The 12,453-nt window shown below is 38.6% G+C and overlaps 1 protein-coding gene across 2 annotated transcripts in view; it reads left to right on the top strand.

The window, feature by feature from the left end:
- TAFA3 (TAFA chemokine like family member 3) overlaps positions 1-12,453 on the top strand; it is a 558,411-nt gene that overhangs the window by 522,638 nt on the left and 23,320 nt on the right. Inside the window, exon 5 of one of the 2 annotated variants that reach the window (XM_040337473.1) lies at positions 3,320-3,395. The exons of the other annotated variant lie outside the window; for it this stretch is intronic. Within the exon in view, the coding sequence (XP_040193407.1) occupies positions 3,320-3,346 (27 nt within the window). The 3' untranslated portion in view covers positions 3,347-3,395. The remainder of the gene's footprint in view (positions 1-3,319; positions 3,396-12,453) is intronic. 2 annotated transcript variants of the gene reach the window in all.

Here is a 12,453-nt window from a genome sequence, read left to right on the forward strand (position 1 = left end):
AGGGAAATATTTAGGACTAGTTAGAGATATCAAGGCGTTAATTTGTTAATAATAGGGCAGAAGCAAAAAAAATATGCTAATTGCCAGAGTTTTGCGGTAAAAGAGACTTTGTATATCTCCTTTGGCAAAAAACATCTTTGCCTTTCTAATAGCATTGTTTTCTTAGGCCGGCCATTCATGGTTCAAATGTAACCCTTAATGGGCAGGCTGAATGTACCAAGCTGATCTATTGATCAACTTGGGTACAACCAGTCTGCCAGATTATCTTGCAATTATCGCTAGTGGCTGCTATAGACTCTAGCGATAATCACTGTCTTCTCCCAATTGCGTGGCAGGAGGGATTCTCCTGTCAGCATTGTCTGTGTTGTTGGAAGAATCATGCAAATTTATTTCCTGCAACCTGTGGTAGTGTATGCTCTCAAGATAGGTAACATGCTGGAAAAAACATCTGAAAAAATGGCATGATTTGAGTGACAGTGAAGGGAATGGAGATGTTATAGATTGCACATGGTAAATCAAAGGAAAGTTTTCAAAATATGTAAGTATGCTGTGCACACTTTAACATTACTTCAACTGCTGCCACTAGAATTGCCAGTGGAGAACTGGTACACCCTAGAACGGTTGCATACATAGGGCCAGATTCACAAAGAGATACGTCGTATCTCTGACTTAGGCCCGTCGTATCTATGCGACTGATTCATAGAATCAGTTACACATAGATATGCCTAAGATCCGACGGGTGTAACTGTGTTACACCGTCGGATCTTAACTGCAATTTAAAAATGGCTGCGGGGGGGCGTTCTCGCTGATTTACGTTGAGAAATATGTAAATCAGCGAGATACGCCAATTCTCGAATGTACGCAGGCCCGACGCAGTGTTGTTACGACGTTTACGTAGCGGTTTTCCCGGCGTATACTTACCCCTGCTTCTATGAGGCGCAGCCAATGTTAAGTATAGCCGTCGTTCCCACGTCGTTTTTTTTTATGTCGTTTGTGTACGCCGATTCTCTAACCCGCTCGTCGCAAGTTACGCTCACGCAGAAACCACTGACGTCCTAGCGATGTAAGTGGGAGCAATGCGCGCCGGGAAAATCGCAGACGGCGCATGCGCATTTAAATAGTACACTCCCCCTAGCCGCGGAATTTGAATTCCGCCGGGGGATTTACGATCCGCCGCCGCAAGTTTGGAGGTAAGTGTTTTGTGAATTACCCACTTGCCTCTCAAACTTGCGACAGCGGATCTTAAATCACATAGGTCATGTGGATCTAAAGATCCGCTGATCTATGTGAATCTAGCCCTCACACTTATTTGTTTGAAAAAAAAGAAATCACCTCCCTCCTATACATTTTACATGTAGCACAACATGTAAGTGAAATTTAATTTTTTCATTAAAGTTTTTTGTCAGGTCGGTCATTGTCTCCCGGGGTATTTTCTGGTATCAGTCAGTAGACAGCTGGGAAGCTTACTTGCACATTGCCATCTTTCCACCTCATCAACACCATCTGCTTATTGCGGTGGATAATCAACATTACCAATTTAACACTGTTCTTTTTGTCTTGTTCATGTCCCCCCTTATCCCCCCCATCAGTTTTTTTATAAAGGTGCTTTCCCCACTTCCCCAATATCCAGGGGACAGAGCAGACTGCACAGATTCAATTGGGTCTTCAAATTTTGGAAGTCATCACTGGAACCAACTCACTATTTAGAGTACCTGATATTGGATACAGTCCTGTCCAGTATCCTTCTGTCCAGGGAAAACTCCCTTTCTCTCCCAGTGCTGACCCTCAATTTGTTCCTGCATGAGAAACTTTGGCCTGATGGTAGCCTCCTTAGAGGCAATGCTATATGCCGATTGTAACTCAACATTTTGGCACTGTGGGATAAACAGACTTGGCCCTTTGGGCCACCCCATGCAACTGACCTGCAAAGTCAGAATCTCCCTGGCATGGTGAGTTTCCAACCCGACACTGGAGTCAGGGGAAACCTTTCCTCTAAAGATGGGGCATTCTCATGATGGATGCCTGCCTGTGGGGCTTGATGATCTCTCCATGCAAGGAACTTGGTCATTGGATGATGTAAGTAAGGCTTTTTCAAATCAAGATCCTGGAATTCAGGGCAAGTTTGTTGTTCCTCCATCAGACATGCATTCTCCATGAAATACATCAACCATCAAGGAATCACCAGATGTTATGCCACTCAAAAAGAAGTAGATCCACTCATGGGCAGAACTTCACATTCCCATCCATTCCATATTCACATCTCAGGCATGGTAAATTGTCAGGCAGACTTTTTCAGTTGTCATTGTCGGAATCCAAGGAAATAGGCTCTACACCTGGAGGTGCTTTAAGCCCTTTGATGCAGATGGAGGATACTGGATAATTGTGACATCAGATTCAACAACAAACTGGACAGATTTGTCACCAATTCCCTTGGATCTTCGTAGTGGCTGCAATAGTGACTTAGTGGGATCAGTTCAGCCTAAATGTATTAATTAATTAATTAATTTATTATTATTATTGTTATTATTTTTAGTGTGCAGACCAGGAACAGGGTCCCACGTGGAGCCAATAGTTTGTGCCTCTTCTCTTTTTCATTGTATTCAGAGCTGCAATACCACCGACCGGCCACTGGGTGGCACTGCTTCTCCTGGCTTCAGCTCTGCGGAGCGGCGCCAACAGGGCTGGACTGTCAGCATGTCATTCATCTGCTTACAGTGTTGCAGCAGCATGCCAGGAGCCATTTAACCACATGCAACCAGAGCACATTTGGCTGGGTTGAAGGTAATGGCCACCATGAGGTTTATCTTTTTAAATAATTATTATTAATAAAGATATGACCTGTATATATAACATTACTCCTTTGCAATGATTCACTGCATAAGGCATTCAAAGTTTTACCTTAGCGATATTGATATTGTTATTGTTATGGTGTCCACGTGATTTGGTACTCCATCCTCCTTTTCTTTTTCATCCCCTCCATAGTCCACCCTCCTCCTCCCCCACCTCTTCCCAGCTGGGAGAGGGACATTGGGGTATGGCTGATGACACAATATGGTATATAAATAGTTGGTGTATGATCCATGAGTTTTGCTCTGAGGAAAATGGCCTGACCCTGGACGCCCTGTTGACCATCTATGGACGTTTAGAGGTCTTCCTATGCTTTCAGCTGAGTATAGTGTATTGAAGGCGGTCTCATCTTTGTCTCTAGACATGCTTGTGTCAAACATGTGAATACCCGATTGTTGTTTTACTTTCTTAATAAAGATTTAGTTATGATAATGCACTAGGTCTGTGCGCCCTCTTTCTTGTTGTTTTGTAGTTTGTGCAAGGATACCGACAATCCTAAGAGGGCAGCAAGACGTGTGTGCTCTGTACCTGCAAGATAAAGCCAAGAGGTGAGTCCATTTTACCCTCTAAGCACCACACCTGAGCGCAGGAGGTTATTTTTCATGTTACGCTAGTTCAGCCTGATATACAGGCATGACTTTTGAAGCCCAGGTATTGAGGGAAAGAGGCTTATCAGATGCAGTCATCCCTACTCTCTTGAAGGCTAGGAAATTGACTTTTTGTCATCCCACAGAAAAAGTTTATTTTGTGTGGTGTGAGGCTAGCAAATTCCATCCTAGGATGCACTCTGTGAGACACATCCTGTTTTATCTAGTCTGGTCTGAATCAATTCTGTCTTCTACTTCAGATTCTGTGGAGCCCTTCCTTATCTTTTTGATATGTGGCCCTGTTGAAGTTGTTTTCCCTGTTGCCCACCCCTTAGTCGGACTCCTTTTGGATATCCTATGCTTAAAGGCTTCAGATCCTGTGTCCTGTACTGTAAGACTAGGAACATACAATTTTTGACTTACCAGTAAAATCTATTTCATGGAGTACAATACACAACACAGATACTTCCCATTTGTTCTTATGATCTGCCTATCACTTGTTATATAGGGGTATGTTTTTTGCAGCTTTCTTTTTTTTTGCCAATGTTTCATCATTGGAACCGGTAGCTGTATATAATCCAGGGTTGAAGACTAAAGATTCTCTATCCCATACTTTATTAAAAAAAAAAAAAAAAAAAAGATTTTATTTGCAAGTAAAACATCAAATTTAGTTTCTTTGTTTAACAGTGTTTTTTTAATAGTTTTACTGTACTGTACTAACCGGTTTGAAAATTAAAATTTTCTGTATTCACTGGACGAGTGAAAAAAAAAATTGTGTTGCTGATTTTGTATATCCCACAATTGTGCAAATGTTTATCAAAATAATATTTTTTATACAAATACACTAAAATCATTAGCACAGGCAAACACAACACAGCAAACAAGGTGCTTTAGGATGGTCCCATGAGAGAGCAGGTGACATGGGATGCCCCAGGGCACTGAGTCCAAGGGCCAACTGGTGTTCATCAGGGACCATATCAAAGGAGTTTGCATTCATTTGCATGCTGACCCCAGGTCACAGCCCCTGGGTTCATCCTGCTCTAGTCACCGTGGTCCATGGTGTACTCAGATCAGGAGCATGCCAGGTAGAGATACACTGGAACAGACAGGGAAATTCAGAATACAAGCCAAAGTTCAGCATGACAGCTAGCTGGTAACAAGCATTTCTCTGGTAGTAAGCTTGTAGCTATGCCAAGTTAAAATAAGATGGGGCAGATAAAAGTGCCGCTCTGATTAACTGCAGTCTGAAAGAAAGAGAAGCTCACCCTCCTGATTAGTTGCATGTACTACTGTGGCTAATCTTGGGGTAAAACTAAAAATTGTGAATGGTCTCATGCCAAAGGCAGTGCTGGGTTGTGGATGGTAAGTAGCACTGAAAATGCTTTTAAAATGACAGATAAGAGCAGAAGATCCCGGGAGCCGCACATCATAACAAGACCTGCTGTGTGTAGACAAGTGGCAGTCTCAGCCTGGACCCCGATGTGTTACACTCCAACCACTGAAACTTACTCACAGGGAAAAGGCTTTTAAAATGGAAAACTGATTTTTACTTTAAACAGCCAATAAAGGCAAATGCAAATTAAAAAATAATTTACCTTGGTGTGATAGGCCTAGTCAGTTGTACCTTTATTCTGAAATATCCTGTAAGCACATATTACAGAAAAGAAGCAGCAAATGTTTTGTTCTAGCTACATTTAATTATCTTTATGAAAATGCAGTCATGAACATTATTTTGAAACATAATTGAAAAGACATGGAGTTTTGGTCGAGCAATGTAGATTTCCTTTGTTTAAAATGACCGGATAGATGGATGACAAAAAGGCATATTTCCTACATTAGAAAATTCATTTAACAGTAATACTTTTACAGGCAAGGAGCTTAAGAAAATTCCCTGAGACTAATGAGAATGAACAGAGATATAAAACTAAAGCCCCCTAGGCTTATTTCATTGTCTGAGGGTGGCTGTACCTTTATCCTTGCATGGGAACGTAAATGAATAATTCTAATATGAAAAAAACTGAGTTGTTTTATTTCAAATATCTTTAAACCACAGAACAATTGTAAACACAATGCAGTTTTAAGGAAATTTGTGAAATACTTCTGACCTCCTCCAACCTGACCTGGAACAAGTATATAGCATTAAAACTGCTCCAGGCAGACAACTGCATACAAAGATGAAATAACTATGAGTTTTACTGGCCAAAGGTTTTGCATTTCTGTTCATTCAGTCCTGAGATTTACAAAGCCCCCTTGCACAGAAAAGCCTGAAGGCTGGCGCCAATTACAGTTATGGAATACAGTGATGTCCTCTCACCACATCAGCCTTTTGACTTCAGGGTAGCAGCAACAGATTTATAAAGTCATATTTCTGTTCCTTTTGCTCATTTTTTGCAACCTCATATTAGTATGTTCCTTGTCAACACATTTTTAAGAAGCATATCTGATTGGCTCCCAGTCCTGCCTATCCCCTTCCTAGCCTGAGTGCAGTGATAAGGGATTGCAAGAGCCTGATACCAAGTCAAATTGATTAGTTACACTAGTTATGTTTGAAAAAAAATATATATAATGTATTAATTACTAGACATGTGCATTCGTTTTCATCCAAATGCATTTTTGTTTCACCTAGGGCGAGAGGAGGAGTCACCTAGGCAGCCGGGACAGGAAGTCCCACTAAAAAGAGGACAACCCCCCCCCAAAAAAATAACATGCCATATGTGGCATGTCAGGGGGTGAGGAGTGCTTAAAGCGGAAGTTCCACTTTTGGGTGGAACTCCACTTTCAGGGAGTGAAGTTATTTTTATTTTAAATTTTTTTGTTTTATTAAAAGTCAGCAGCTACAAAAAAAGTGTATCTTTTGACTTTTAATAAAAAGACTTTCTGTCCACGGCGCCCTCATTACTACTGTGGTCATCCGGCTGTGACAGCTTGCAGCTTCACAACCGGGTCTCACTGCGCTGTCCTGCATAGCCAGGCAATCTTCTGGGACCTGTGATGTGTCTCAGAAGATTGTAGGGAGAAAGAGCCGCCTAGGCGGCCCAAGCGGAAGTGAGAGCTTGTCGGTAATCATGATGCATCGCGGAATCGAATCGCTGACCAGATAATCGTAATCGCATCGAATCGTGAGACCAGTGAAGATGCGCACCCCTAGTAAAGACCCACTTTCAGGAGGCCACATCTATGTGTACAGGGCTGAATGGACTTCCTTAATTTTATTTCCTGAACGTTATTAAAGCATTTTATAATTATTTGGATGGATTGGACAATCTGCTAATGTGACATATACCTTTCATTCTATTAGGAGCCTTATGGCCCAGTGAGTATATTACTTGCACTCTTTGAGTCCTTGCCCTGCACATTTAGACTTACAACAGTATGTAAAGCCCTAAAACCTGTTTGGCTCACATTGCTGTCAACTCCAAGTCCTAGTGTGCAGGGGACCACACAAAGCTAATATAATATACTGTATTTATTGGCGTATAACACTCACTTTTTTACCCTGAAAATAGAGTGTGAACTGTGCCTGCGTGTTACGGTATACGCAGGGGGGTGTGGAAAGTGTTTTTCCTAAGACTTCCCTCTTAAAGTTAGGGTGCATGTTATACGCCTGTGCGTGTTATACGCCGATAAATACGGTAAATATAAATAAAAACTCACATATTTATGTTAGCTGTATGGATATTGCTTTTAATTCTATTTTAAGGAACACTTAAATGGATAAAACGCTGTCCTTTTATACCAAATATGTTATTTTGGAACTGTCAAACACTATCCCTATTCAATTAGCATTTTTCTGCACTACAAGCTTGGTTTATTGAATAGGATAAAGATTGTAAGGAAAATTATTTGCTGTTTGTGACTTCTACACCAGTCTAAAATTGTTATTTGTAGTCTAAAGACTCCTTAATTGGAAGCTTTATGACTTGTGTTATCTTTTGTAATGGCATTAGAAAGTCATATTGATTTTAGAAAATGCATCTTATTTGATGGAAAATTACTTGAACTATGACCTAGCCAAGCAAAAATGCCTATGAATAGACTTATAATTGACTTATGGTCCTTTGCTGGTAAACTGACTGCTGGCTTTGTTAATATATTTTCAGAAAATACTTGTGGATGCATTTAGAAACACCATGCTTATCAGTTATCTCCATTTCATTATGAATGATACGCATAATATGAACATTTTTAAGAGTTTTAGTATTCTTTTTTTTAATTATTTATTTCTCAGTAAACATACAGTACAGGAAAGGTACAAGACGATTTATCGTAAAAGCATTACATTGTTAACGTTATCTGAATATGGACAAAGGGTGCAAGAAATAACCAATGATGTTGAGGTCACATTAAAGGGTCACTAAATGATTTTTTTTTAAGCTAAATAGCTTCCTTTACCTTACTGCAGTCCTGGTTTCATGTCCTCATTGTTCGTTTTTGCTTTGATGTTGCTGTAATTCCTCTCTGTTCTGGACACTTCCTGGTTGTCTGTTTCCTGATCACCACAGTACTGGGAGATTTCTCACTGTGGTGACTAATGGTGGTGACTAATCAAGGAGGTGTGATTACTGTGTGTCAGCACCAATCCAGTTTTGTTTTACAAAGCATCACTGCCCTCTATTGGCTCTTTGTCTCTGTACATCAGAGAACCAGGAAACAACAGCAAAAACTAAACTAAACTGTAGGTACATTATATGATTGGTTTTTATCTATTTTTAATAATTTTTAAAGGGAATCAGTTAACTATTATGTCTCTATACCCTGTAAACAGTCATTTCAGCTAAAAAGTTTTTCTTTTAGTGACCCTTTAAGGCATACACTATTACCAAAAATAAATTTTCTTGATAAATTTACTGTTTTTGCATACTCAATTGGGTGGAGCTATTGCCTTCAAAGTCCCGTCAGAGGGTTTCTCTTGTATTTTTTTATGTACCACTGGGATGTTGGCAATTTCCACCCTTCCCTACTAGAGTTGAACCACTCTTTATGATTAAAAATATACATTCCTCCATTTCTCTTGTGAAGTACAAACCCAGAAGTGTTCCGTTATGTGCACTTCTGGGTGAGGAGCTATCAGTTTTCAGCTGCGTGAGTCGGGTGCAGCAGAGATTGTTTGAGTACAGGGGGCATTAGGGGTCCAAAAGACTTGTTACTCAAAAATGCTATCACATAGGGGGCTTATCATTGGCCCCTGCTGCTGTGAGTCAAATCCAGTAAGCAGACAGTGGGGGGCAGGGCCAATCTGCAATGTGTGTGTCTATGGGCACACACAGCCTGGCTCGGGAGTGAGCCCACACAGACAAGGAGGAACCAAGATCACCAGAAATGTATCCCAGAAGAGGAGGTTAGGGGCAGCTCTGTGAAATACTATTGCACAGAGCAGGTAGGTACAAACCTGTTTTTTTTAAGTAAAACTAAATTGTTCACTTAAAACCATTGTGAAGTCAAAAAAATAAAGTAAAGTGCAAAATAAAAGAATTTATATTATAAAATACATTTAAAAAATTCCCTTTACATAGATATGGCATAAGGAAGAGAAATGATTTAATGGCCATAACTTAAAGTTAACTCTCAGTTGATGACTCCCAGTGATGGCTTTTAAAGTGCTGGAAATACACACAGTTCTGAGTCTTGACATGTCTGGTAACTTTTTACTGGACTCTGTCTCACCTTTTAGGCCTCGTACACACGACCGAGAAACTCGACAGAATCCATCAAGAAATTTGGTGGGAGAGCTTTTTTGCAGAGGAAAACGGTTGTGTGTACGTTTTTTTCATCGAGGAAACTGTTGAGGAACTCGATGAGAAAAAAAGGGAACAAGTTCTCTTTTTCCTCGACGGGAGTCTCAATTTCCTCGTCATCTTCCTTGTCGGGCTGGTTTTCCACGAGAAACGCGAGTGTGTGTATGCTAAGAAACCCGCGCAAAAGTAGCGTTTGTAATGAAGATAACACATTTTTCACCCTGTAACAGACTGAAAAGTGCAAATCGTCTCTTACCAAACTTTTACTTAACACGCAGTAACATGAGATTAGCAAAAGCAGTCCCAAGGGTTGTGCCAGTGGAATCGAACTTCCCCTGCCATTGTATGTGTTGTACGTCACCGCGTTTGAGAACGAGGAGATTTTGTCTTGACAGTGTGTACGCAAATCAAGCTTGTCGAGTTCCCTTGACAAGCCTAACAAGGAACTCGACGAGGAAAACGATGTGTCTTTTCCGACGAGTTCCCTGATCGTGTGTACACGGCCTGATAATTCATAGAACATTTGGAGATTTTGTGTGGCGTCCTTTTAAATAAATTTTTATGTGTTTTTCACTGAAACTATGAATTTAATAAATAGTAGTGCTAATATTGTGTAGCATAGAAATTTGTAACTACCATGTTTTTATTCTATGGGTCCTCTGATTTCAGAAAATATATAATATTTTAGTGTTTTTTTTTATGTACAAAACGTGCATTTTTGTGTGTGAAAAACAAGCTAAACAATTAATAAAAAATGGCTCAAATTGTTAAAGGGTTAAAGCAAAGGGTTATAATGTCCAATATAACATTTTTATAAATAGCATGGAATATCTTAACCCTCCTAGCGGTATTTCCGAGTCTGACTCGGGGTGAGATTTTCATACCAAAAGCGGTAACCCCGAGTCATACTCGGGCTTGCCTCGCTGCAGCAGCAGACAAAGTTACTTACCTTGTCCCTGGATCCAGCGATGCCACCGGGACCTCGCTTGATTCACACAGTGTCCTCCTGTGCCGCCGATCTCCGTTCCCTGCGACGTTACGTCGCATGGGAGCGGAGAACGGCGCCAAATTCAAAAACGTAAACAAACACTATACACACAGTATACTGTAATCTTATAGATTACAGTACTGTATGTAAAAAAAACACACACCCCTTGTCCCTAGTGGTCTGCCCAGTGTCCTACATGTTCTTTTATATAATAAAAACGGTTCTTTCTCCCTGCAAACTGTAGATTGTCCATAGCAACCAAAAGTGTCCCTTTATGTCAAAAATGGTTTTAGATCAGCTAGAAAACAGCGATAATAAATTATAATCACTTGCAGAATTGTGCGATAGCGATTTGTGGGAAAATTCGTCATAAAAAAAAAAAATAATGACAGCAAAAATTCTGCAACTGAGCACATTTCAGTGATTTTTGAGTTGATTACATTATTGAATAATTTTTATTAGAATTATATTATTATTTGTTATAATTATTTATAATTATTTATTATATTATAATTTATCATTTTGTTTTTAAAAAAATGTCATACCCGGGATGCCTATTAGACTCTTGTTTGGTCAGATTTAAGTGAGTTATTCCTAAGAATTACAGGCCTACAGTATAAAACGCCAAATGTCCTTGCAAATAATGGTACTGCTTTCAGCATCTTTTTTCTGAAAGAATCATACCGCCAGGGAGGTTAATTGGTTTGAAATGACACGACTGGTAAAAAAGACAACTCAAATGTAATTTAGCATGATTTTATCAAGGAATTTGTTGTTTGTAGCAGCCAATTAATTTTTATTTGTTGATTGACTGCTTGCTTTTCTTAAGTGTCTTTTCTTTGATTTTTTTTTTATGGAACTATGGGCACAAGTGTCTCAGGCATGACCTCCTAATGATTTAATACGGGGATATATTTCCCTACAATTTGCATTCTTTTGAAAAATGGCCAAAGAAATGGTTTGAGCATTTTATGCCATTGTGAATGTTTCTATCTGCTCGTAAGTTTGAAAAACCATGTTACTGTACCCATTAAAATTACTATCGTCAAATGCTTTTAAATGTGTCTCATATTTTACCAATCCACAGGATGCTGGCATATTCATTTAAATAATCAGTGCGGTCTCTGAGAAGTCTGGAAAAGATTTTGCTATAAAGTTGAACAGCATATAGATTTGTGAATGTTAAACATTGAATCATTTAACTACATTGTAAAAGGGCATACAAGTTTATCAGCTTTTATAAAGTACATCGTTTTAGTGGAATTCATCAAATCTAAAAACCGTTTGAGCTTTTTGAAAAGAATGAGCAGAATTGGGTATATTTTATGTTTGTTTCAGGAAATAGTTACTTAAATTTTTAATAATTACATAGTTGGGTTCATTCAATAAAATGCAATGAGAAAAAAGGAAGAAGGGCAAATTGTGTTAACTGCATGGCAGCCATTTCAAATTTACTTTCAGAAGTCAGACAAGTACAAAATGAATACAGATTATGTGTTCATGTATTCATTTAAACAATGTTTTACATTGAGGCCAATGCATATAAAGATGCAAGGATATCTTTGAAGATGTAGGTTGATACCATATACTGGTATATATATATATATATATATATATATATATATATATATATATATATATATATATATATATATATATATATATATATATATATATATATATATATATATATATATATATATATATATATATATATATATATATATATTATTCAAGAAACAACTATTTATTTCTTGTCATGTACACTTTTGACCCTCTAGCTGCCACAGTAGTTTTTTGTGTTTTTTATACACATGTTTAAAAAATCATTTTAGAACTGCATATTTTATGAAAGTCGAGACCCTGGAGAATAAAATGGTGATATTCCATTTTGTTTTTGCCATGCGATATTATAGCAACAGTTTATTAACATTTCAGTAGAGGATACACCTAAATGAGATTTAGGGCACACAAAAATGATTTATGGTAAATTATATTTGATGAGGTTGTTCTATGTAGATAAATACCCAGCATGTCAAACCTTAAAATTGCACATGCACATGGCGACAAACTTCAGATGCTTTAAAGTGACAATATACAATATCCTTACAAAAATAATCCACTACTGTAATCTATTTTTCACATAATTGTTTCTTACTGTGTTTTTTCTGCTTCTTGTACTATGAGACATAAGCTCCCAAATTTCTCCTTTTCCCCTCACTTTCACTTGTTAATAAGCAGTGCATGTTGGCTATAATCACATGCACTGCTCTATACATGCTACACATCTCATAGT

This window comes from Rana temporaria, chromosome 2 (assembly GCF_905171775.1).
Source record: "Rana temporaria chromosome 2, aRanTem1.1, whole genome shotgun sequence".
NCBI classification, from domain to species: Eukaryota; Metazoa; Chordata; class Amphibia; order Anura; family Ranidae; genus Rana; species Rana temporaria.